This window comes from Polistes dominula, unplaced genomic scaffold (genome assembly GCF_049000335.1).
Source record: "Polistes dominula isolate Pdom_NZ unplaced genomic scaffold, Pdom_raw_medaka contig_15, whole genome shotgun sequence".
Taxonomy (NCBI): Eukaryota; Metazoa; Arthropoda; class Insecta; order Hymenoptera; family Vespidae; genus Polistes; species Polistes dominula.
In genome coordinates, this window is record NW_028300915.1 from 174,703 (window position 1) to 200,617 (window position 25,915).

Sequence of the window (25,915 nt, forward strand, 5' to 3'; positions counted from 1 at the left end):
AATAAACTTTACAATTTAGCTATATACGTTATATTCTTCCAATAAACAATGATTAAAGATAATGTTTAATATTTATTGTAACATATTATATGGACAATTAATATCAATATTTTATTATTGTATTTTAAAAATGGCGCGTAAAATTTGACTCGAACTACCTGTAGATATCGAAACTTTTGCTATCGATATATACGTTTAAATTCGCTTGAATTTGGCTGGCACACGTACCCGGTCTTAAATGGCAGAATACGGTAAAAAGTGTGATGAAGATTGTTCTTTTGATTATGGCGATGACAAAAATAAAGGCGTGTGTCTTATTAAAGAAGAGTAAGTTTTTAATTATTATCAACACTTATAATAGAAATGATCGAATAGTTATGTCAGCACGCTAGAATCATAACCTCAAAATGACACATTACGATTCTGTCTCGTACATTTGTCGATGGTGGTTTTACATGTGATATACATCGTGTTACAAAGTTGTCAATATTTAGATGAACCTTTTGATTGCAGATTCATAATCGAAGATAGAATAAGATTGCAAAATGAAGAGTGCCTTGTTGGATCAAACAAGCGAAGCGCGGAGGAGAGTATCAACGCGAATGAGGAGGAACCGACGTCTCATGAATTTTCGTCGAAAAAATTAAAATCTGAAGAAAAGAAGGAAAAAGTTCGTGGTCAAAATAAGGCTAGACCACCACCGTTCAAAACCTTGCGCGAAACAAGCCTATGCCCATGGATAGCGGATCAAGCGGTAGGAGAACCTGAGAAAAAATGTGAGATTAAACATTGTTCTTTTCTACACGATCGAAAAGAATATTTGCAATTGAAACCAAGCGATATTAGCGAGGAATGTTATATTTTCAATTTAATGGGTAGATGTCCCAGAGGTGCCGCATGTAGGATGGGTTCTAATCATTTGACAGTGGATGGTTACAACATAGTAGATGCACAAAAATTAGAAGAATTTAATAAAAAACCAGCTTCCACGCAAAATCTATTATCCAAGGTACTCCAAAATAAGCTTAGAAAACATAAATATAATTTTTCCAAGGCCGAAGCAATAGTTAAAAGAAACAGTTCATCCGCCAAGAAGATATCTACCGAAAGTCAAAAGTTGAACGATTCCGTTGAAGAGACGTCTCGACTGGAATGTTCTACAGTCAAAAATGACGGGGAAGAATTTGAAAAAGATAATATGTCGAATGAAATTAGTGAAAAAAAAGAGTCAAGGATCGGACCCGTAGAGGACTACGATTTGATTAAAATTCGAGCTTCGGAAAAGAAAAAGATCGATTGGAAGAATAAAATAATGTTAAGTCCTTTAACGACCGTGGGTAATCTTCCATTTCGAAGAATTTGCAAAAGTTACGGCGCCGATATCACTTGCGGAGAAATGGCATTAGCTCCTAAAATACTAAAAGGAGCGCATGAGGAATGGGCTTTGGTAAAACGGCACGAAAGCGAAGACATTTTTGGCGTACAATTGTGTGGTAATAATCCTGGAGTATTGACAAGATGTGCTCAATTATTGAACGAAGAAATTAATGTAGATTTCATAGATTTGAACTTAGGATGTCCTATCGATTTAATTTACAGACAAGGTGGTGGAAGTGGTATGCTCAATAGATTAAACGTATTAGAAACGGTTATAAAATCTGTTAGTCAAGTTGTGGAAATACCTTTAACGGTAAAAACTAGAACAGGGGTTTACATAGATAAACCTATCGCGCATAATCTAATGCCAAAGTTTCGAGATTGGGGCGTATCCATGATTACCGTGAGTAATTTACCTTCATTTTGATTTCAAGTTTATAAGTTTATATAAGGTATTGATAATTAAGAAAAGTATTTTTTATTCAATAGTAAATGAATAACAATTGCATATTGAGCAGGTTCACGGAAGATCTCGCGAACGAAGGTACACCAAACTTGCAGACTGGAATTATATAGAAAAGTGTGCACAGGCAGCAAAGCCTATACCTGTATTTGGCAACGGAGATATTCTTTCGTACGATGATTATCAAAGAGCACTAAACACCTACACTTCCGTACAAGGGGTGACTATAGGAAGAGGAGCATTAGTAAAACCTTGGATTTTTACCGAAATAAAAGAAAAAAAGTTGATAGATGTAAGAAGTACAGAAAGATTTGAGATATTAAAGAAATACGTTAATTATGGTCTCGAACATTGGGGATCTGATACGCGAGGAGTTGAAACAACAAGAAGATTTATGCTAGAGTGGATCTCCTTCTTACACAGGCAAATATTTTTTACTTGGAAATTGACAATGAGTTAGTGCAAACGTATTGTTATATGTAACATATTTTATTTAGGTATGTACCTGTTGGACTATTGGAAAGACCACCGCAGAGAATCAACGAGAGACCACCATTTTATAAAGGTCGAGACGAAATGGAAACGCTCATGGCAAGTTCTAATTGTACGGATTGGGTGAAGATATCGTAAGTTCGTTTAGACAATAAGTTAGACCTAAACTTCATAGGATAATCGATGAATATCGTGTCATGTTTGGTTTTTTTATTTTAGAGAAATGTTGCTTGGGAAAGTACCCGATGGATTCCACTTCTTACCTAAGCACAAAGCAAATTCCTGGGAGTGATAGGAGAATTATATTTTTATTTTGTTTCTTTATTCGCAAGAATTTGAAAAATAAACCGTGAACAAAACAACTCTGATCTGAAGAAATTTTATTCAATGCATTATAGTTGACGCTACATTTTTCATCATTGATGAAAATTAATAATGAGCAGCGATATCACCGAGTAGAGAGACCGGCCACATGCAGTCGCAACCGCCAGCAATTTCTTTGGTGAAAGGTTCCCAACAATCGCTGTCCCAGGCGCGTCTGACTAAGAAGAGGGTCCTACTCCTTTGTACGCAATGAAAGCCAGGATGCGCGCATTTCTGAAACACGTATGCTAGCGTATAGGCAAATGAACGAAATTTAAATGCATTAAAATACAACCTGTTTGGATGATCTCGTTGCTCGCTCAGATGCTCGATCGAGAAACGAATAACTCTTGCAATAGACTTCGTGATAATGAGGCGGTTGATACTCGTAATTTTCATCGTTGAACTCTACTTTTCTGGTCACAGTTTCGCAGAGGTTTCGATATTCCTATTGACAAAGAGTAAATGAAGAAAAAAGAAAAAGTAAAAGTAAAAGTAAAAAAGTCTATAAGAATTTATACAAGAATTACAGGCATTAAATTTCTATTCTGCCGGTCGAGTTCTCCAAAATCTTTTGGTCTTTGGAATTCTTCATTGTTGTATTCTTCCGGTAGATAAGAAAGGTCTCGTAAAACGGGAAGATTGTTGCGCAAGTTGGTCTCGAAGATCTTGGTAAAATTGAGCTTCTCGTAAAGTGCGGTAGAATCGTGTGCGAACACGAGCAATTCGGCTAGCTGTTGAAAAAAGCAAAATTGTCAAACTAAAATCAAAGTTTCGTGTCGGTAAGCTGGCTCTATAAAACTATGAAACGTCGTCATTATTCGTGTATGGGGAGGGTAGGGAGTCGTTTATCGAGTGGGAGCGAAGCTGGTGTGAATCATCTGTCCGATATTGCGCCTTAAACGAAACGACCAAATCGAAAGCGATATTAGAATGAATATTTCCTGACTAATGTCAAACGATAATCATTTATTTATCTGATTTTCTATCGTTTAATATATTAAGCAAGCGGAGATTGTTTTCGAGATGACGTCTTCTCGGCGATGAATGTTAATCGGTTTCTGAAAATCAAACTTGGCTCGGCAGACAAGGTCAGCCCTGATTGAGTCAACGTGCCCCATGTCGTACGATATAAATTATTGTTCCCTGCGACTCTCGCTTAATTCGCGCATTGGCTTCGGAACGACGAAGTAAGGTTTTCTTTGGTTGTTGGTGTCGTTTCTGTGGGTCATTCTGTGGGCCACTCCGTGGGGCCTGTTTTCGAAGAGCGCGTAGGAGCGGTGCGGTGCGCATTCGCCGCGAGAAGCGCACTCCACGGTTCGTGGCTAGGAGGTACTTATTCAATTGAGAAGTGCGCCCCGTCTGACATAGTTCAGTCGACGACGAACTTACATCTACTTCGGAATTTGCATCTGTTCGGTCTGTCTCGCGTTGTTAGTACGGTAATTAAAGTACGGTAAATTTCGCCTTTGTTATTGATATCGATGACGACGATGCCATGGGAACCGATCTTTGTGCAAACGGAACTTTAAAGTCGACCCCCGTCAGGTGAGATGCACGAAATATTTACACCTATGTAAATTACAATTGGAGTTGGTCTTTTTCCGTTAGCAGCGATGATTTTTATGACAGTGAAACGGCTTAATGGTCATTATTCCTGCCCGAGTTAATAACCAATTGACCCTCGACCGCCTGATCAGAGGTTTCATTGACGAAGAGCGCCATTAGACACAGTCGAACCATCATCGTGTGGCAACGCTCCAAATTTCCTCATTTTCTTGTCTCTTTTTTTCATTTCAATTGTCAAATTGACAATTTCCATTATTTCCATTATAAAGGTGGTAAAATAGATTATATCCTTATCGTTAAGATGAAATAAAAAAAAAAAAAAGACATTTGTTTTTTCTTCGTTCCTCGATATACGGTAATAGATTAGTAGAATGAGTAAATTGGAACGGTACGACCACGGGACGACGTCTAGTTATTCCATTTAGAACAATTGCGGATCGTTGGAAAATACACACGTGGACGTGTTTGTTCAAATGTACTTATAAATGTGCTCGTTGATGATCGCAAGTATGATCGCATATATGATCGCATGTATGATCGCACGTATGATCGATCTATGACTAATAACTTTCTAACTAATAATTTAACTCTCGCGGGTGCCACCAAAGAGTGTGGAAGAAAATAAGAAGAAGAACAAATAATACGCCACGACTTATTTTTCAAGTGGTAATAAATTGTACAAGAGCATTTGGATAAATTTCATTGTATTTAATGAAATAGAATAGTGTACGTATAGTAGACGAGGCGGCGTACGTCAAAATTCGTGGGACGGAATGATTTTCTCTCGTCGAGGCTCGAAAATTAAACGATTCTCTGACGGAACGAACGTGGGAGGAAAACGGCGCCGGTAAGGAAATTAAGTGAAAATCGTCATCCTGTGGCCTGCAAATCTAATATTTAACCTAAATATTTGCTTACGCGAAAGAAATACAAACCAAAGAAGAACTTTCGATTTGTCGATCGAAACGTCGATGCTCGCATTTAAGGCAACGACGACGATCTTGAAATCGGTTCTTACTGTTTGATAATATACTTAGAGCATAATGTAATGAGAAATGCGGATTTAGAAATGCGTTAATCGCATTTTTAAACATTGAAAGATATTTTGACGCGCTTGTTTCGTTCGAAAAATTGCCGTAACATTTTTTGGCGTAAATGATATAAGAAAAAAAAAACAAAAAGCCAAAGAGGTTACTAGCCGGTCGATGAAGAACGTCAGTGAAAAACGTAGGACGGACGGACGGACGGACGGACCATTGACTCGAAAGAAGGGACAGTAAATTCGCGATAAGATTATTTTTAGCCAACGTTAGAGGGCTTACCCCTTGGCGGTGGCTAAAAATAGTCCGTAAGGCCAATCCAGCTCCAATTATTCCATTTAGGTATTTAGGTGACAATCGACCGACCGTCAATTTAGAAATATTCCACACGCTCTCGCAAGCAAGCGGGGATTTTACGTGGCTTCCTTTGGCCCTAGGATTGCAGTAATAAGATGTTATAAAGACATTATAAAGTCGTTATTGCTACAATCCTAGGAGCCGATATTTTCTTATCGAATATTAATCATTTTCAAACGATCCAAGTTGAAAGATAAAAGAAGGTAGTTTTGGTAAACGCCTTATTAGTTGCTACCCGTCTAACAAGCACGCACGTCCGTTTGCAGCGTCGTAGATAACATTATGAGGCAACGCAAGTCCGGTGCACTGGATGCCACGGCGCCGATATCGCCGGAGGAGGAACAGCAACTCAAATTTCAAGATAACAGATTCCTCACGACTTTGGTACTCGGCAGGAGTAGGTGAGTACACGGTCTTTCTCTTATTTACTTAACAACAATTTTGCTTACTTTTATTACGAAAAAAAAAAAAAAAGAAAAAAGACAAAATAATATGAAACTATTGGTTAGAGTCGAAGAGGCTTTAAGTAAGAGCCATAGCTTTAAAGTTCGGGAAGTCTATGAGCCTTAACGAGCTAAACGAATCGTTCGTAAACTCGTCACGCGATCTCGTTCCCATCGTTTTCGAGGAAGAGGGTGAAGAGGGTGAAGAGAGGGGAAGACGACCGATCCTCTCTCTTTTGCTTTCCTGACAGCATTGAAATCATGAAAAATAAGTCATTCGACACGAAAGAACAGTTGTGTAATCGGAAAAAAATTGCTCGCGAGAATTTCATTAGCGCTTCGCAAGAAACATCGCGCCTGCTTCTATTTCGGTGTTGCTTTACTTAGAAACGTGCTTCTTATACTCCTAAAATATATTTACGCGAGTCTTTCTGATTAGAGATGATTAGAGAGAAAAAATCAAACAACTTACTAAAAATAGTTTTCCGTACAACCTCGGCATCCCGTGGAATGTATAAATCAAGATGGTAACCGTAGTAGTTGCAAACCTTTTGTAAAATCAAGGTAAAAGTCGTGCAGATTATATACCAGAGAAGGTATCGTTTCGAGAGGGAAAATCATACCTATTTGCGTTAGAGAGGAGATGCTAAAGGTTAAAATAAAATTCCTGTACAAATAGAGAAAATCAGAGATAACGGTGCGGGTAGCATCTGACGCGTTGAACATTTATATCCGCGGATCGATTGACATTAATTAAATCGGTAGGATTGCGACGGGACGATTTACAGGAGATTTGTCAAATGCGAAACGAACATAGATATCATCGATGTCATTGTTAACGTTATCGACGTTATAACGTTCAATCAATATCGTTAATAAATCCAACTCGTTGAGGTCCAGTCGACGACACGAGCGTCATTTTCCAACATTTTTTTCATTCCACCTACGCGCTTCCATTACGTCTTACAACGACGGCGTCTAGCAAAAAGGAAAAGACGGAGAAGTAATTAACTTTCAACGTTCGAACCTTGAAACTATGTAATTAGTTCTAGGAAGTTAATTCAAGCGCGTTTCAAGATTATCAAACCGATTAATTCCTTTACTTTTATTTCAAATTTCCCGCTTCGAGGCTCGACGTTGCATCGCGATCGATTACAACGGAGGTATCGATCCTCGAAGGTTCCTCCGTATTATAATATATATATATATATTTATATAATATAGTTTCAAAGAACATTTTTTGAATGACTTTTTGTCCAAAATTCTTTTGCAAAAAATGACGTGATATCGATTAACATAATAATAACGTAACGTCTATCGAAATCGTAATCACTCGTCGTATCTTATCGACCTAACCCCAATTTTATTCTTTCTCTCTCTTTCTCTCTCTCTCTCTCTCTCTCCCTCTCTATTCTATTTATTTCGTATTTTATCTCTCTCCTCTCGTAATAGTCGTAGGCGTGGGTACTCCCATTTAGTTGAAATTATTTTCGCTCGTTACAATTACTACGGTAGGAAATCCCTGTCTTACGGATTAAAGGGTATGACGAATGTTCACTATTTTTTTTAATATTTCATATGCACAATTATATCAGGAAGCAATAGCAATTATAATTATTTCTACTTGTTTTTCTCATATTCAAAATGACAATTTTGAAGGCGAAAGGATTAACGATTGCACTTGGTGACCAATAGCGTGCTGTCAAAATAAACGCTGCACTGCGTCATGGCCAATAGCATGGGGCCAAGAATAGTGGCGGGATTCTTGATAAAGTTTTGACACACGGAGTAGGATTATTAGTCGCACGACGCAAAGAGTTTTACCGAAAGAACGAATGCGCACTAGTATTCGATCGAACGCCCCAGACTGCGGTACTTGAGTCTGATAAATATCGTCTTGTAAAACAAGAATACGCAAAAAAGGAAAAACAAAGAGAGAGAGAGAGAGAGAGAGAGAGAGAGAGAGAGAGACAGAAACAGAATCGATTCGTGCGTAAGTTGAAACCTCTTGTTTTTATTCGAATCGAAAGTATCTCTAGAATGTTTCATGCCCCTTTGTTATTTGAAAATTCTTTAACAACGTTTTATTAAAATGATCAATTAAAAGGAAATACTTAAAAAACAGTCACAAGACATAATCATATATGATTTGATTGAACTCAACCAGTTTGTTTGCGTGTAGAATTAATTTAGGCATACGCACTGGCACCGCCGATGATTCGGTTCCCTAAAAAACCTCAATCATTTCAATGAATCGAAACGACAGTTTAGCGTAGGACGCATTTGTTTCTCGCAATTACGCGTAATTGGTGCTCGATAAATGTTTTCTTTTTTTTCTACGCGTTTTTCTTTTAAACAAAAAAATAAAATGTTATCGTAAAAAAAATGTTGCAACCGATGCAACTTTTTTCAAGAAAATAATTAATATGTATTTAGGGAAAATAAATCCAAAAGAACATTTGTAAGTAAGTGTTTCTTTGATAAACGACGAAGCAACCGCACAAGCGTTATCTTTGTACAAGCATAAAAGACAACATTTGTTCAGTTTCAACGCATGAAGATAATCTGATTTAATCCTTTATCTTTGCATACATGATTGCGCAAACGATATTAAAGCGTGAGTGAACATTTTCAACAGGAAAATCACGCCGGACGTCCTGCCGTCCTGTCCTTCTGGAATATTTCGACAAAGATCCCTTCATTCGACGATCGACGAAGAAGGGTTGCAACCAACGGACTCGCAGCGAGTCCTTTCGACCGTCTTATCGAACGTTCTTTACAACAATAATAACAACAATAACAACAACAATAACAAGAAAAACATTAATAGCAGTGGTGGTGGTGGTGGTGGTGGTGGTGGTAGTAGTAGTAGTAGTAGTAGTAGTAGTATCGTCAGTGGTGGGTTAAAAGCTCAGGCGGCGGCGCGTGCCACTCGGGTCGGTGGTGGTGGTGGTGGAAAATTCGCAGCCGAGAGCGGAGGCGGCGCCTCATTATTCTATAGGGGCGCCAGAGCTGCCAGCAAGCACGCGCGCCTTGGTACGGCACTGGCTAACAAAATGGCGTCTGCGAGCTCAACCGCGGTCGTACAAGGCTGGCCGAACACCAAGGACGACTACGAGCTCAAAGAGGTTATCGGTGAGTAACTACCACGTCGTGAATTACCATTCCCCTCCGCTATCCCTTTGTCCTTCTATTAATCCTATGATCGAACCACTGTCTTCTAAAGAAAATCTTTCACAATTCGAGCCGGTCGCCTGTGATTCTCTGCTCTCTCTTTCTCCCTCTCTCGTTCCCACTCTCGCCCCCCCCCCCTGTTCCCGTTCTCGTTTCTACTCTTTAATCCGTCTCTTTTTCCATCGAATTTTATCATCCCTCAAAAATTTCACTAAATTACTGAAACGACAATGGGACAGACATAAATGCTCGATGGTATTAAACAACGCTCGATCAACGTGTTTCAGTTATTTTCTACAAATTTTCTATGTCTTTTCTCAAACGCCATTCTCTCCAAAAGCAAAGTCCTAACCGGCTCCTTCGTGATAACAAATTTCTTTTCTTCCTTTTCAGTTGTTTCTCTTTTTCTTTGATGCATCGTATACGTAAAACATCTCTCTCTCTCTCTCTCTTTCTCTCTCTCTTTCTCTCTTTCTTTCTCCTTCTGTAATTTCATTTCTTAACTATGCTCGTAATCTCGTGATTGTCTCTTTTTCCTTCTACTCCTTCCTTTTTTGTGAATATTCTGCTGTACTGTTATATATGCTATATACATGCTATATATATGTATATATATATAGATATAGATTCTAACCTAAATGGTTCGCATCGATCGTGTATTTTGCTTCATTTCTTCTTCTTCCCTTTACGTAGAAGATTCATTGAATATTTATCATTTACTATTTGTACAGCTGACATCAATCACGAACCTGTTATCGCTGTTGAATTTTATTTTTAAATTTGAGATTATTTGTAATATATCATTTTTCGTATATAGAGAATAAAGTATCGTGATTGATATTTAAAGGTGTTGGGGCCACTGCGGTAGTTCACGCAGCATTTTGTATTCCACGCCAAGAAAAATGTGCTATAAAGAGAATAAATTTAGAAAAATGGAATACCAGTATGGACGAATTATTGGTAAGAGTATTGTGTTTATTTGATAATAATTATTATATATTTATATTTGAGTATTCAAAAGTATTCTTTCTTTACAATAATATTGATCTGTTTGAACAGAAAGAGATTCAAGCAATGTCTTCTTGCAACCACGAAAATGTTGTAACTTATTATACGTCATTTGTCGTAAAAGAAGAGCTTTGGCTTGTTTTAAGACTACTGGAAGGTGGATCTCTGTTGGATATAATAAAACATAAAACCAGAACCACCAATTGCAAACATGGAGTATTCGATGAAGCTACAATAGCTACTGTACTTCGCGAAGTCCTAAAAGGTCTTGAATATTTTCACAGCAATGGTCAAATACACAGGTAATATTCAATAGATTAATAATATTTTTTTTTCATTTGTTCGAACAATTTGAACCTTTGCAATGTGGAATAATAAAATGGGAATATAATAATATAAAAAATAGTAAAATGGACTAGTATATGACTTTTAACAAAACAAACAAAACAATATTAGGGACATAAAAGCGGGTAATATCCTACTAGGAGAAGATGGTACTGTACAGATAGCTGATTTTGGTGTCAGTGCTTGGCTCGCTACAGGAAGAGATTTAAGCAGACAAAAAGTTAGGCATACTTTTGTGGGAACGCCATGCTGGATGGCACCTGAGGTCATGGAGCAGGTGAGAGAGGAAAGTAACACTACAACTTCTTAGCCTGCATTTTCTGTGTCTACATATATTTTCTGTTGCATTAATATTGGTACAAACAAGTGCTAAGATACAAATGTACTGTCTATTATTGATCCAAACAACGTTGATCCAAACAACGTTGATCCAACGCTTCGATTAAGTTGAAATATTCAATGCTTTTTCACATTTACAAGTTAATTAAATATAACAAATATCCTCTTACGTTAAACTTCTTGCATGAAATTGGTACTATCGATGATTGGTTAACGTTTCATTGAAGAATAATAATGTTTCTCTAAAATATTTCACTACTTTGAATGGCTTAAATAAAGCGCGTATTTAAAAAGCTAAACGTTTTAATGTAATAATGTAATAATGTAAATGCTTGCAATATTAGTTGTTCGAATTACGCCGCGTTCTCGCGTCATTTTGAAAAGCACGCTTTTTTTAAATGTTGTCTATCTCTTTTAACAAACTTATCGTAAAAGCAATTATGATATGCATATTTATTTGCAGGACCATGGTTATGATTTTAAAGCAGACATTTGGTCGCTCGGTATCACTGCCATTGAAATGGCAAGCGGTACCGCTCCTTATCACAAGTATCCGCCAATGAAAGTATTGATGCTCACTTTACAAAATGATCCACCAACTTTAGATACAGCGGCGGATGATAAAGATCAGTATAAAGCGTATGGTAAAACATTCCGTAAAATGATCGTCGATTGCTTACAAAAGGATCCAACTAAGAGGTAAATTACGCGTACAATTGATATTTGCGATATCATCGATTTGTTAAATATTGACCAACCACTAATTTTTAGACCAACTGCTACAGAACTTTTGAAACATCCCTTTTTTAAAAAAGCAAAAGACAAGAAATATTTGCAACAAACATTAGTTGCTATAGGTCCAAGTCTCGAAACTAGAGTGCAAAAGGTATGTTTCTTTACTTAATACTTTATATATTTACTTAATACTCTAAACATAATGTATAATTTAAAACAGGCATCGAAAAGACAACCAGGTACATCGGGTCGTTTACATAGAACGGTAACGGGAGAATGGGTTTGGTCGTCGGAAGAAGAGGATAGCGCATCTAGCGGTGAAGAAGGCAAAGAAGCGTTACCAGTTAATACAATAGAGAATGCAAGTAGCGAAGAAGATCCTGAACAAGACGAATTTTATTCTCAAGTCAAATCGGCACCAAGTCATGCCGTTATACAAGCTGCCGAGCAAAATGTTCCTATAAATCTGGTGTTAAGACTACGGTATGCATATTATTATTTTATCTTGAAATATTTCAAGACATTTTAATATTATTATATATCCCATAATATCCTTCCAGCCGTCCAGACACTCAATTCACCCTTGAAGAAAAATCAGAGTATACATCGTCCATCCCGATCCTATTAATTTATTTACAAAAACTTATCGGATTATCTACAATATTATTTTGATTTGATTTTTTTTTTTTTTCTAGTAATCAAAAACGTGAACTAAACGATATCAGATTCGAGTTTGCTGTGGGAGTTGATTCTGCCGAAGGCATTGCTGCTGAACTAGTCGGTGCGCTATTAGTCGACGGAAAAGATATCGTGGTTATAGCATCGAATTTACAAAAATTAATAGACAGTGCTGGACAATTACGGACTGTTACATTTCCATTGGTAAAATAAAACTGTTTTTCTTCTTATTTTATAATATTATTGTGTGTGTGTGTGTAAATATTTACACTTATCCTTTGTTTTAGATTTCTGGTCATGCAGCCAACGAAGTACCAGATGATAAAGCATTAATAGGATTCGCTCAGATCTCTATCACGGATTAAACAATTTCGTAGTATTCTGAAGTCTCAGAATAATACTCTTACGTGATGATATATGATGCAGAAAGGATCAAAAGCTATAGCTATACCGTTTGATCATTCTACAAAAACATTGTACAGTATAAAAAAGCATCGACGAATTTGCTTGAGACGACGCGTATGGCTCTAGTTTTGGATATTTTTGCGATAACTCTTTTCAGTTGCTATGATTTTTCAGGTGATTTGATCACATAGGACATAGAACCTACAAGATAGTACATCCTAACCATAGTACATCCAGTGACAAAGAACCTTTGAAAAAAAAAAGTTCAAGTTTTTATGTCTATATTATGTTCACGTAATCCACAAATTAAGGCGAAATCCACACAATTATTATCCACGAAGGCTTGCAAATTTGACATATTCTACTCCCTAAAACGCTATAACTTCACGTTATTATTCTAGAACGATTCATATTATTTTAATTTATGTAAATATTAGCGATTCAGTTTGTTCGTTGTTTCTCTTCATTATTTCATGTAAATTTGATTGAATTTACGCGCATTGAAATAATGTAGCATTTGAAATAACGATGAACTCACATTGGGTGAAATCAGTTGAGGTACTTGATTTGTTTATCATTTGTTTATTTGATATAACTTTCTTCCTTTATTCAACAAAGGATATATAAGATGCGCTATATAATATAGTGTCATTAAAGTCATTAAATCCTGTACAAAATATCAATTATTACATTTTAATTATCACATTTGATGAAGAATCAATGAAATATTACACAAAGATACAAAAGTACTAGAACACATTTTGTACTTAATTAAATAGAATTACAATAATGTATTCATATTTTTAAAGATTTTAGATAGAACTGGTTTAAGACTTTTATTTCTTGAGTCGTTTTTACAAAAACGAAATATATATATATATATATGTATGTATATATATATATACACATATATATCGATATATGTATATGTATATGTATATATATATATATATATTTATATGGACACCTGTACGCAACGTAAGCCTGCCACAAAATATATGAAATCAGAGTTATATATATATTATATTATTTATGATTAAAATTATTCTTAATATAATATGGAATTTTGTAACATAAGTTTGAATTCAACCAGGCTTGTATATAGTAAAGATGAGAAATATGCAATTATCACATTCTGTTTATTATTTCAAGGTTTCTTTTTTCACTAAGAAATACAAAAGAAATCATTTTACCAATTTTCAAGTCACGAATGTATTAATACTCTCTATTCGTTAAACGGCAGATGTATCTTGTACGCTTGATATAATTATTATAGAACATACGGAAAAAGAGCATAATTATTATTAATTGTAAGACAAAAACAACAACAATAATAATAATAATAATAATAATAATAATAATAATGAATTATCATAATGTATAAACTAAAGTAGAATCAGAAAAAAAAAATAAGTTTTATCAAACATGGCACTATTTTGTAGTTTCTAGGTTTACCACGCATTGTATTTCAAGATTCGAACTAAATTTAATCCGAATGTTTTTAGCGTAACTGTATTATCATGATACATGTGCCTTATCCCCACCCCAAAAATTAAACTTGCTATCGATTCATAAGCTTTTATAGATGTAATATTCAATCTCTTGATCATAACTAAAGAAGAACATTTTCTTACCGCGACGTATATCATTTGCTGCATCATCGAAATGGTGCCAAACAAAGTGCGACGATTGATTATGTAACGACATTCAAACTTATTTATTTGTATTAATATCAAAGAATATTAAGCAATGAAACACAATACTTTGTGCTTTATTCCATTGAATTATTACGATCACTTAATATATAAGAAGAACACAGTATGATGCTTAAATGGGGGAGGTGGTACTTAATTTTTATACAATTTTCAAATATTAATAATATAATTCCTTTTATACATGATATTTGATTTATTAACGATTGACTTACAATTAGTCGTAATAAAATTTTGCTCTTTTTAGTAAATGAAGGACAAATTATTTTGTTAAATTATTGAAATATTTCATTGTCGTGATCACGATCTTTAACGTCTTCACTATTTCAAATTTCGCGCCATACAAATGTGCAATATATTGAACATATCTACAATCGCCGCCACCAGAGTAGTTATTTATGTTCACGTGATTACTTTTGTCAATTTGGACGATTTTTCAAAAAGAAGAATTGTGAAAATATGAAGAAATCATTAGGAAATAAACAATCAAAACTTGTAATAATATCTTCCGATGAAGACTATAGTGAAGAGGAAGAATGTCGTCGAGATATAAAGAAACAACAATTAAGGAAAAAACAAATCCAACCTATAATCTTATCTTCCGACGAAGAGAATGTTAAAAAAGAAGAATTTGTTGGTAAGAGGAAAACATTGAGTAATAAAGGAAATAAATTAATACTTGTATCTTCTGACGAGGACAAAGATGAAAAAAAAGATATTGATACGACGATTGTTAAAGAAAAGAAAGAAAATGTCGGTGAAGATGGTAAAAACGTCGTTTCAAAGAAAAAAGTAGATGTAAAAAGGAATGTAAAAAAGGATGTCAAAAAGGATGTCAAAAAGGATGTCAAAAAGACTTTAAAAAGGACAATTAAAGATGTAGATGAGACGTTAACGAGTAATTTAAATAAGAAAAAGAGAAAATTAGAGGAAGATGTATCGAATAAAAACATTGGTATAAGTACAATTTCTATGGAATGTGTGGAATGGACAGAAATAGATTACATTTGTGAAGTACAAAATATTGGTAAACAACAAGCAGAGAATATTGTGAAACTTTTTCGAGATGAAAATACTATACCTTTTATTGCAAGGTATAGAAAAAACATGACAGGTGGTATGGAAGCGGATCAATTAAGATTGGTGAAAGAATGTTTCGATAAAGCCAATGCAATTAAACATCGCACTAATACAATTATTAAAGCTATCGACAAATTAGGAAAGTGGACTCCGCAGATTCATGCTGCATTATTATCTACCAAATGTGAGGATGATTTAGAGTATATTTATTCCATGTTTAAAGATACGTCTAAGCAATCCTTGGCAGAAAGGGCCAAATCGATTGGCCTAGGTCCTATAAGTAATGCCATTATAAAAGGGGACAAAATACCTCCTTTGGTCTCTCTAGTTAATAAAGAAAAGAAAGGATTGCAAACGGAGCAACAAATAATGGAAGGAATTGTACATATTATAGCTGATATAATTAGTAAAGATAAAGTTATTCTTGACAAAGTGAAAATGCTTGAAAACAAATTTATTATGGATATTCATACAGCGCCATTAAAAATAAGAAATAATTCTAAGGACATAAAGAAAGAGAAAAGTGTAGATATAAAAAAGTATGAAATATATTTGAATTTTAAGAGTAACACGAGAGATATTAAACCGTATCAGATTTTAGCTATTAATAGAGCAGAGTCACAAAAAGTACTTGCTGTGAAAATCCTTATACCTGATTGTTTGGAACAATTATTTATAAGTTATTGTATTGATTTGTTTCACAATGCATTTAATGTATCAATCTCACATTCGAAGTTATTGAGAGACAGTATGGATTATGCGTTTAAAAGGTATATTAAACCATTGATAATTAGAAAAATACGAAGAGAATTAAAAGAAAGAGCTGACAATGCATCCATAGAAGTATTTGCTACCAATGTCAAACAGTTACTTTTGACGCCGCCTGTGCGAGGAAAGGTTGTATTAGGTATAGATCCAGGTTTTTTTCATGGATGTAAATTAGCAGTAGTGTCGGAGCAAGGAAACGTTTTAGAAACTGCTATTATATATCCTCATAAAAAAGGGAAAGATTTAGAAAAGTCGAGGATAATTTTGATCGATTTAGTAAAGAAATATAATAGTACTGTCGTAGCACTTGGCAATGGTAAAGCATGCAGAGAGACAGAAAAATTTCTCTCTGATTTAATTCAATCGAAAGCCTTTAAACCACTCGACGTTTCCTATACAATAGTCAACGAATCAGGAGCTTCTATATACAGCTGTAGTTCCGAAGCCACACTCGAATTTGGCTCTGGCCAACTCGATCCAAATATTATCTCTGCAATTTCAATCGCGAGACGTTTACAAGATCCGCTTGCTGAACTGGTCAAGATAGAACCAAAACATCTCGGAGTAGGAATGTATCAACACGATTTGCCTGAAAAGCAGTTAATGCAGTCGTTGAATGAAGTTAGTATATATAATTGATTATTACATCACATCATGGATCTTTTCAAATAAATATAATCGGATAATTGATGTTTTTTAGGTTGTTACAGAAGTAGTCAGTTTTGTCGGTGTCGATATCAACACGGCTTCCCATTCTCTCCTTACAAAAGTTGCTGGTTTGAATAAAACTAAAGCAACTAGCATCATCAAATGGAGGAATACTGAAGGTCCATTTTTAAACAGGAAACAATTGTTGAAAGTAAAAGGCATTGGCGGTAAAACTTTTGAACAATGTGCTGGATTTATAAGGATTCTACCAGAAACAGTAATTGTTGCTGGAAGTCAAATAAATCAATCCAAAGATCCTAATGAATCTCTCAATTTTTTGGATCAAACTTGGATTCATCCGGAATCCTATTCTGTAGCCTATGAATTCTTAAAATTGACAGGATGCAACGTAGAAGAAATAGGCAGTTTGTCTTTCATAAAAACAATCAAAGCGTTCGCCGAAGAAAACGGCCCGAATGTTCTTCTTACACAGTTGCTGACGGACGAAGACACCTTACAAGTTATAATAACAGGTTTAACAATGAAAAAAGACGAAGATATAAGAATTAATTTTCATAAGCCTTTGTTTCGTTCTTCTTTGCAAAACATCAAAGACTTGACTAACGGTACTTTGCTGAGCGGGGCAGTCAGAAACGTTACGGATTTCGGTGTATTCGTAGATGTTGGGTTAAATAAAAATGGTCTTATGCCTGCAAGCCTGTGTAAGGGCCAAACATTTTACGTAGGTCAACACGTGGAAGTAAGAGTCGTCAACATCGATTACATATTGGATAAATTCTGCTTGGAATTTGTAAGGTCTATTTGAAAAAGCGATATAAAAGAACATAAATATGTGTATAATCGTAAAATAAAGAATATTTTTATTTCATGATTGCAGAGGAATATAGAGAATTTATTATAATATAATTAAATTGGAAGTATATTATTTGAACTCGTAGCATTGTTAACAATGACAGATTAATTGATTTTTCGAAGAAGTAGTGTTTTTTGCGTCGGTAACGGAAGGGTTGACCGCTCGAAGAGTCTTTGCAGACCGTCGATCAATATACACCAGTCCTCGTCTAACGGCGGCGAACCAGTAAGAAGCTACATTTTTTTTTTTTTTTTTTTTTATCATTTTTTCTTTCCTTTACTCATGTTCATTTTTTATTCGCGTAATTTCTATCTACTGTGGAAAAACGATTCTAGGGACGTGTCCATAAATAATTTCATTCCAGACGACGGGGGTGTTCAAGAAAATTATATATCACGATCGACAGGAATAAGATCTAGGGGTATTAAACGACACGATATTTGCAAATTTGTATATTATCGAATGATGTTTTTTAAACGTAACGATTACTACTTCAACTTAAACTAGATTTTATTTGCACGATAAAACGATATTACTCGAGGATCCATCGACCCAGAAAACATTTTTCGCACGAATTAACGAATAAGAGATTTATTTCATAAATGTTACGTCTAATTCAAATGAAATATAGAATAGAAGTAGCGCGTTTAAAACTCTACGATAAATGTTTCCAAATCAATTTAAAATTGGAATGGACGCTAAAAGTGTTTGTGGACGAACTCGACTGATTGCGAAAGCGCTCTCGCTAATCCTCCAGAACACAATTGCGTAATTTCGTAAAAGCCGTTGCAATTTCCCTTGACAATGATTATATTTGTCGAAAGTCTAGAACAATGGCTTGTTATTTTGTATGTCTAGTCTAGGACGCGATGTTTATTTTCTCTGGTTCAGGGTTGCGCTTGTCAGGAAGTGCAAGGGAAGTGCAGAGGGTGTTTTGCTGCTAGTGCTTTTTTCCCTGGCGTCGTCTAGACGTCGCGGCGCCGGTTTTCAGGCATCAGCTGTTTTACGGAAGTACGCTCGATGAGAACCACTCGAGCACCGCGTCCCTTATCGATCCACGCCAAGACCAATTTCAACCAATTTCAACGTCAATTTTTCTAACGTAATCAAACAAAGGCATTGGATTTGCTTCAATTGATATTTCCATGATATTGCTAATATATGCGTATAGAGAGCAACGTTTGAAATGTTACGTAGGAGGTAGACTTTCGACCTTAACGTCCATCGACATTTAGGTTGCTTCGCCCACACGACTCGCCAACTTATTACAACTCACGTTATTTAGTTTTTGCTTCGGTCGCTAATTTTCCTCAGTTTCGTATTTCCTTTGAATTTTGATCCTCGAGTAAAATTCCACTTAACGAAAATATACTAAATGGAATTTGTCGTTGGTGCAAAGTCATCACTTTAAAGTGTTCGATGAAAATCTGAGTGGTGCTTTGAGGGGGGAAAAAAAAGCGATAAAGATGCAATGACATTTTGGTTTCGGTTGGTTTTCGGTTTCGATTAACAGCTTTTTGCCATTCCGCTCACACCTTGCTTCGTCGTGAATTTACCATAACGTATACCGAATTCCGAAGAAACTTCAACGAGCGAACTCGATTTCGCAAGTTTTCCAAAAGATTGCAAATTATTGTTACTCGGATTTTCGATCTTTTTTTTTTTCCCCTCGACTGTGTAGCTTCGCAAAAGGATCGATATTTAAATCAGAAAAGTAAGGTAAATGGAGTAGGACAGGAAGGAGGACCTAGGGGGATTCGTAGTTTTTGGGTATTTTATACATTCGTCAATTTGCATATCCTTTTTTAAATTCTTCTTGCGGAATTCCATTTGAACGTATGCGCTCTCGTGTTTTCCATTCTTCTCTCGCGTTGTCACGACATTCCTTCTCTATATTGTACGAAGAAATTTCTAAGTTTACCACCGTGCTTCCAAGTTTCATTACATTTTAGCGTAGCTTATAAAAAAAAGTCTCTGCACAACGAAGCCAAGAGAATAGGAGAATCCCTGTATTGAATCCCTGTATTGAATCCCTGTATTAAATCCCTGTATTTTCGTTGAAGCCTTGTTTAGCACGAACCGACGAATAACATTTCTTACAAAACCTACAATATTCGTTTGTCAATGGAGCATCGTAGTCGCCGCAGTTGAATCCATTTTGCAAGTTTCTATGGAAACGCGAAATAATTGTACCGGGTTTTGCCTTTTGCCGCGTCCTTTTATTCGTTCGCTTTTTCATATTTTGCGCTATGCAAAAATGGATATTTGAAAGGTAAAATGTTGCACGTACAAGTGGAGGGATTAAAACCGTCTTTCTCGTCGCATTCCCTTTGCCATTTGACGACGCGTCAAGCGACGCGTTCTATCCAAACTTTGATGATTACTTTAGGATCGTTAAAGTTAACGAGGAGGAGGGAAAGAAATCTCGTCAATATGTCGAACGGCAAGCGTACTAATAGTTGCAAAACATTAACTTGCACTTGTCTTAGGAAGCAACTAGGAAATTATTCGCTTTTCGATAATTATTATCATATTATAATGGCTAGCAAAGCAATTAGCACGAGTCGGTTAATTAAACGAAAGGAAAAAGGAATTGTAGCGTGGTTCCACCGTACTACGCATCGCGTCTTCGGTCCTCGTATTTCCAGCGTATACTTTACACCGTAACGAAAGCAGTCATTCTTGAATATCGCCTTTCGCCTTAACCCACCAGATTCGAGAATGAAAGTTGCCACAGAAGTTGGCACTACTACCTTTCCCTCTTCTAAACACATTTCGTTAGGACACTAAGCATCTTCCAAAATACCAATTCGAATCGTAATCCGAACGGATATACCGCTAGAAAATGGATAATTGGCGGCTTGCCTTACGCTTACGCTTTCCACAGTAATTATGTATTTCGTAGTAATTAAGCCTTTGCGATAGCGGATAGAATAACGCAAGCGAGATCGCCCAAGTATCTCGAGTTTCGAGCCGCGTACATATTTTATTACTCCGATGGTTCTTTTCGTTAACAAGCGCCGCTTCGTTTTTTCGTCTTGAAACTGAAGCTCTCGTGAAAGATCGAGCATCGTACGCTTTACTGATTTAATAATTCCAGATGAAAAAAAAGAGAGAGAGAGAGAGAGAGAGAATACGTACGTATTTGGACAGTGCATCGAACGTAGCCAGCCAGGTGCACTGTGCTCGGTTTACGTCAGCGATCTAGTCGTCTCCTATAATTCACGCGCCGATAGAAATATCATTTGCTCTAGTATTCAATAAAGTTGTTGTTCGGTTCACCTGGCCTACCAATAATAATCGATAATACTGCGCAAAATGCTTCTACCTTAACCGTCGTTAACTGTTATGCAATTACAATTGTATGGTTTCGGTCTGCCACTGTTACATAAGTTCAACAATCGGATATAGAATCGTACATTTTCGTTTGACGCGACGATTACGTAAAACGGACTTTCTTCCTTTTATTTTTCTATTATTTATGCAAACGCGGCCAGTAATTTAATCACCGAGACACGAAAGATTCAGTTTACTTCCGGACACGTCGAAACACTTTGAATTCTATGTTCTATGTTAGTTTCATTGGAGAATACAATGTTTACATTAGAACGCTGCTTATTGCCTTTTAATTTAGTTTCAACGTCGAAATATCGATCGGAGTCATCTTCGAGAAGCAATATTATTACAGAGCCGACGTAACACAATTTTCCTGGATAGGTAGGTATACGAGTTGAAAGAGCGCGAATAACTTTTTTTATTTCCTACCAGACTACGAAAAGTATTGTATAACACTTGTGTTTCTAACTTTTCTCCTCGCTTCCGGTGTACTACTCGGATACGCGAGAATAGGGGCCCTCCCAATGATACTCCAAACCGATACATATTTCCGGGCCAACCAACGACGACAACGACCCAACGACGACCGTAATTCCTTCAATATTGCTGTTAACTTCCGAATCCTCCTCTATGCCTTCGTTTTCGCCTTTCCATAGGATCGATATTTTCTAGTTTGATGCACTTTTTATTTTTATTTTTAAATGACAGCAAAGTGGTCTCATCAAAGGACATCTGTATGCGTCAGAGTGCAAAGGTCAAACTGGTAGCACCGTTAACGAGGTAGAGCCTTAACCTCGTTAATCACTGGTAGGTCTTGCGTCATTCAGAATGCAGCGGTCGTCGCAATGGTCGTCGCAATGGTCGTCGCAATGGTCGTCGTCAACGTACTTATTCATTTTTCTTCTTTCGACAAATCCAAGCGAAAGCTAAGCAAACTATGGCAACTCGTTCGAATTTATTTTTAGCGTAGCATCGATAAGAGAACTGATATGATTCTCATAATTGAGAAATGATTCAGATCGTCGGTTTAAAATTCGTTAAGATGTAAGGCGGAACCAGTTTGTGACTCATCGTGAGATCGCAACGAGAGAAGGCGAGACCTACGGATGGGAGCTCCAACTATGGATGACTTTGGATGGAAAAAAAAAGACGCGTCTAATAATAAAGTAAATAGACTTTCGAAAACAATGGAATCGCTCGTTAAAAAGTTATCAAGGATTTTTTGTCGAATGTGCTTTCTACCTTTCGGCCTTCAGCTCGAACACTTACAATTCTCTACGCATATTATTCCAAAGAGAAAACTTTCTTTACCCTGTAAGAATTATGCGGTGGTCTTGGGGGGTACGGTACGGTACGGGGAGCGGGATAGACGCTCGCATAAAAGTAATGGAACCCTCCGTGAAATATTATCGTTTCGACGTGCGGCTCGAATTTAAGCGTGATTTATCGGGCTACAAGCTCCAACGGGAACAAAATGCACCTTAAATAAAGAAAATAAGAAAAATATTCTCGACAGTCAAAACCGTTAGGTCGATGTATAACATTTCACAAACTGATCAAAAGAAATTATCAAAAGGTGCTGCTCATCTAGTCTCTGGGTTGTGTCCGACGATAAGAGAACGTGTGCAAGGACAAAAATAGGTAAGAAGAAGAAGAGGAAGAAGAAGAACGGTAGGACACAGCTGACACGAGACCCAGCTGAAGGTGGTTGAAGCGTTGCGCTACTCTGCGCTACTCCGCGGTGCGCTGCGCTACGGGACGGGTAGCGTAGGTGGGGGGGGGGCGCGGGTATGCGCGATCGAATGGATTGGAGGAGTGGGGAGTAAACACGCCGGCGCCTCAGTCGAACGGCGTCCGTGGTCGGGTTCGCGTCTGTTTCTTTTCCCTTTGTATTTTCGAGCGTCGCCATCCTCGTCGGCCATCCTCGTCGCCGCCATCCCTCGTCGATTCCTCGTCGTGCTCACATTTTACCAAACACAGGAGTGCTTGCTCATTCTCTTTGTTTACGGCGCCATTACACGTACTTGTCATAACTCTGTGCTAATCGATCGAGCGTGGATGAACCGTTGGACCGTTGGACCGTTGCCGAGTTTATCACCTTCTTCCTTGGTAAGAAAACAACTCCGACTAAATATAATACGCTTCCCTATTTTTTTTTTCCTTTTTTCTCGCTTTTGTGCCCGACCTTCCTTTCCTCGTTTCGCGGAATACGTGGCGTTTCTACTTTCCCATTAGAACTTTTTTTTCCTCTTTTCTCTAGTAGGCTAACGTGAAAGAACAAAGGGACGGAGGAGCTGACTTGGAAAAAAGAGCAGGGCTTTCATGGTAGATAGAGAAAGAGCAATAGGTAGTATCGATCGTATCTGGTATTGTTTGTAATGATCGAAGCGTTTGATCGTAACGATGCCAGATACATACATCCAAGCGTATTTCCGTAAGCAAGAAACAGAAAACTGGTTCTCTTTACCGGTTCTTTCTTTTTCCTATAGGAGCACGAGCACGCACCACTTATACACGCACTTACCACGCACTTACCACGCACTTACACACGCGCTTAATACCTTATCATATCTCTTCGTACTTTTCGAACTTCGATTATCGAAATAACTCCGACGAGAGAGTGTAGACAAGGTTTGCTTTCCTTTCTCTTCGCTGTCAGTCAGTCAGTCAGTCAGTCAGTCAGTCAGTCAGTCAGTCAGTCAGTTAGTTAGTCAGTCAGTCAGTCACAGTCAAAGTGATATCCATCCGAACCATTTTTCTATTCGTCTTTTCGTTTAGATTATAACAGTTATGGAAAGAACGTTTGGAAGAAGGTTTGTTGCTAACAATCACGAATATATGTATATATGTATTTGAAGGATACGTATCGTCGATAGAACACGCAAGTTTTCTATCCGCTTGTAATCATCGTTATTAGATGCTTCCGAGCAAGCTGGACTTTAAATTATACGTTGCATCGAAAATTGCAAGTGGGTACGTAAGTACGTTATGATTATATTTTCTACCGCTATACATAGGTTTATACGATAACACACTAGCGTTCATTTTCGAAAGCGAACCACCATAGGCTTAATTATGTATTCGTTAATATAAACATTTTCATGGAGATATTTCGTCGTTGATTATCGACGTTCAAACATGGCGAGCAGTTTGTGTAATTCGATGACAAAATTGTTTATTTGATATTTTTCTTCAATATTTCGAGTATTTATATTGGACGTAAATCGACGTGAATCGATGTTTTGAAATAGGATATTGGAAGGCGCACGGAGAGTGTGCAATCGTCGACGTTGCTCATATCGATTTTGATCCATTTACAATGTAATTTAAATGGAAATTCATCTCGCGGCTGAACAAAAGGAGAATTTATTGTCGGCTAATTAGCTAGTTAGCCCTATTCTCTCGATCGACGTTTTATTTTTATCTATAGTCACGTTTTACGTCCGTGTGCCAATCTCTTATGTTAGAGAAAAAGGAAAGAAGAAAGAAGTATCGATCGCGTATTCCGTTGAACGAGCGGGAGGACGGAAGGACGAAGGGCGAAGGGCGAAGGGCAAAGGAAGGTTGGAGGGACGGATGGACGAAGGAGAAGAGCACTTCGATAAGCTCGTAGAATCTTGGAGCTCGCGCGACCGAGATATCGGACCGTCGGTGTTTTGTTACGAAACAGGTTCGTGAGAATGCACCGCGTGCACCAACGATCCATAAACTTCGAATAGACGGAGATGCAGGTAGAGCAGGATGTGTACGTGTGTGTGTACGCGTGTGTACGTGCGCGCGCGCGCGCCAAAGAGAAAGAAGGAAGCCAGTCCGTCGTACAAGTACGTCGAGCATGGCCAGCAAAGCTGACCCATACCCCACGGCTGAGCTGAGCTGTAAGACAGGTAGTGACGTCATTGACCCAGCTGCTACTCTTTCGTATTCGTCTTTCCATCGGCGCGAAAAGCGTCTTTCCGACAGGAACAAGGATAGGTAGAAATGATACTACTTGGCATTTCATTTACTTTAGATATGCAATTACCCTCTCTACGCGCTCAAACCCGACCCTCAAACGCTTTTCTAAGCTTCTTCTGAACGTTTCTTGGTCGAATTTAATATTGGCACGATCAAAAGTGCAATGGCGCTGTCTCGAGCGTTGCAGCTGCAATTGCGAGCGCAGACTGCGGACAAAAGAATGAAACGGACAAGTAAATATACTCGACGACTTCCATCATAACGAGGACGTGCTTCTTCTGTCTCTCTCTCTCTCCCACTCGACACGATAACTATAGTCATATGTCCATCCAAGTTTTCGTTTTTTGGAAAATGTAAAAGTTCTAAGCGATCGGCTCCTAACTTTTGTTTGCATCATTGTTCTCATTTAATCGAGAAAGACAAAAGGGAAAAGATAGAGGCTCCTCATTTATCACGCGAAAACATTTTCTCGATATATTTCCTCGAAGTTTCCAGATAATCGTTCGATTTCTACGAAATTGCGGAGCGTTAATGTTCGCAATTGTTGCAAATGAAATCGCCAAGTCGTTAACGTTTAGTAAACGCTTAGAATACAAAGGCGTACACAACACACCGATATCTCGCATCGATCGGAATAGAAACGTACGCGTCATCTCTACGTTTCCACGAAACTATATTTATACGTAGTATATAGGAACTGGATGATATAATCGACTATGCTAGCAGATAGTCGTATTGAAAAATCAAAGGAGAAT

General features: G+C 37.2%; 5 protein-coding genes across 17 annotated transcripts in view; 4 read left to right on the plus strand and 1 right to left on the minus strand.

The window, feature by feature from the left end:
• The first annotated feature begins 138 nt into the window (after positions 1-138).
• Dus3 (Dihydrouridine synthase 3) lies at positions 139-2,695 on the plus strand. The gene is made up of 5 exons (XM_015328141.2): positions 139-327; positions 514-1,780; positions 1,896-2,263; positions 2,338-2,466; positions 2,552-2,695. Exons 1-5 carry the CDS (start codon positions 239-241, stop codon positions 2,622-2,624), a joined length of 1,926 nt encoding a protein of 641 aa, XP_015183627.1. The 5' UTR covers positions 139-238; the 3' UTR covers positions 2,625-2,695.
• Positions 2,696-25,155, minus strand: LOC107070188 (uncharacterized). 4 transcript variants are annotated; one of them, XM_015328143.2, is made up of 4 exons: positions 25,063-25,155; positions 3,226-3,429; positions 2,991-3,143; positions 2,696-2,929 (listed from the first exon to the last, which is right to left on the minus strand). In XM_015328143.2, exons 1-4 carry the CDS (start codon positions 25,138-25,140, stop codon positions 2,762-2,764), a joined length of 603 nt encoding a protein of 200 aa, XP_015183629.2. In that variant the 5' UTR covers positions 25,141-25,155; the 3' UTR covers positions 2,696-2,761. The 4 variants fall into 4 exon arrangements, with proteins under 4 accessions (XP_015183629.2, XP_089026234.1, XP_089026233.1 ...); XM_089170108.1 differs by lacking the exon at positions 25,063-25,155 and adding an exon at positions 9,267-9,284; XM_089170107.1 differs by lacking the exon at positions 25,063-25,155 and adding an exon at positions 6,577-7,467.
• Positions 4,100-14,548, plus strand: LOC107070184 (serine/threonine-protein kinase OSR1). 4 transcript variants are annotated; one of them, XM_089170091.1, is made up of 11 exons: positions 4,100-4,243; positions 5,928-6,062; positions 8,743-9,239; positions 10,126-10,238; positions 10,338-10,588; positions 10,743-10,915; positions 11,432-11,669; positions 11,742-11,856; positions 11,926-12,188; positions 12,401-12,587; positions 12,671-14,548. In XM_089170091.1, the coding sequence occupies exons 1-11, from the start codon at positions 4,194-4,196 to the stop codon at positions 12,746-12,748; spliced, it is 2,100 nt and encodes a 699-aa protein (XP_089026217.1). In that variant the 5' UTR covers positions 4,100-4,193; the 3' UTR covers positions 12,749-14,548. The 4 variants fall into 4 exon arrangements, with proteins under 4 accessions (XP_089026217.1, XP_089026216.1, XP_015183624.2 ...); XM_089170090.1 differs by lacking the exon at positions 4,100-4,243 and adding an exon at positions 5,023-5,111; XM_015328138.2 differs by lacking the exon at positions 4,100-4,243 and adding an exon at positions 5,023-5,111 and having other exon boundaries at positions 10,743-10,908; positions 11,434-11,669.
• LOC107070183 (S1 RNA-binding domain-containing protein 1) lies at positions 14,685-17,888 on the plus strand. The gene is made up of 2 exons (XM_015328136.2): positions 14,685-16,969; positions 17,049-17,888. Exons 1-2 carry the CDS (start codon positions 14,960-14,962, stop codon positions 17,820-17,822), a joined length of 2,784 nt encoding a protein of 927 aa, XP_015183622.2. The 5' UTR covers positions 14,685-14,959; the 3' UTR covers positions 17,823-17,888.
• Positions 23,037-25,915, plus strand: part of LOC107070181 (uncharacterized) — a 32,740-nt gene continuing 29,861 nt past the window's right edge. For 6 of the 7 annotated variants that reach the window (XR_001476221.2, XM_015328134.2, XM_015328132.2 and 3 more), the window contains exon 1: positions 23,037-23,315. The gene's annotated coding sequence lies outside the window, so the exon portion shown is untranslated. The remainder of the gene's footprint in view (positions 23,316-25,915) is intronic. The other variant, XM_015328135.2, reaches the window with a different exon arrangement.

What these genes read in the sequence shown, in the direction of transcription:
- Dus3 (XM_015328141.2), top strand. Translation starts at nt 239, where the DNA reads ATGGCAGAATACGGTAAAAAGTGTGATGAAGATTGTTCTTTTGATTAT. An exon ending in GTGTGTCTTATTAAAGAAGA is followed by an intron (nt 328 to 513) that starts GTAAGTTTTTAA and finishes TTTTGATTGCAG; the next exon opens with ATTCATAATCGAAGATAGAA. An exon ending in TGGATCTCCTTCTTACACAG is followed by an intron (nt 2,264 to 2,337) that starts GCAAATATTTTT and finishes TATTTTATTTAG; the next exon opens with GTATGTACCTGTTGGACTAT.
- LOC107070183 (XM_015328136.2), top strand. Translation starts at nt 14,960, where the DNA reads ATGAAGAAATCATTAGGAAATAAACAATCAAAACTTGTAATAATATCT. An exon ending in TAATGCAGTCGTTGAATGAA is followed by an intron (nt 16,970 to 17,048) that starts GTTAGTATATAT and finishes GATGTTTTTTAG; the next exon opens with GTTGTTACAGAAGTAGTCAG.
- LOC107070184 (XM_089170090.1), top strand. Translation starts at nt 5,038, where the DNA reads ATGATTTTCTCTCGTCGAGGCTCGAAAATTAAACGATTCTCTGACGGA. An exon ending in TTGGTACTCGGCAGGAGTAG is followed by an intron (nt 6,063 to 8,742) that starts GTGAGTACACGG and finishes CATTTTCAACAG; the next exon opens with GAAAATCACGCCGGACGTCC. An exon ending in CAAAAGGATCCAACTAAGAG is followed by an intron (nt 11,670 to 11,741) that starts GTAAATTACGCG and finishes ACTAATTTTTAG; the next exon opens with ACCAACTGCTACAGAACTTT.
- LOC107070188 (XM_089170106.1), bottom strand. Translation starts at nt 3,988, where the DNA reads ATGCGCACCGCACCGCTCCTACGCGCTCTTCGAAAACAGGCCCCACGG. An exon ending in AGGGAACAATAATTTATATC is followed by an intron (nt 3,430 to 3,823) that starts GTACGACATGGG and finishes TTTTTTCAACAG; the next exon opens with CTAGCCGAATTGCTCGTGTT. An exon ending in CAACGAGATCATCCAAACAG is followed by an intron (nt 2,930 to 2,990) that starts GTTGTATTTTAA and finishes TACGTGTTTCAG; the next exon opens with AAATGCGCGCATCCTGGCTT.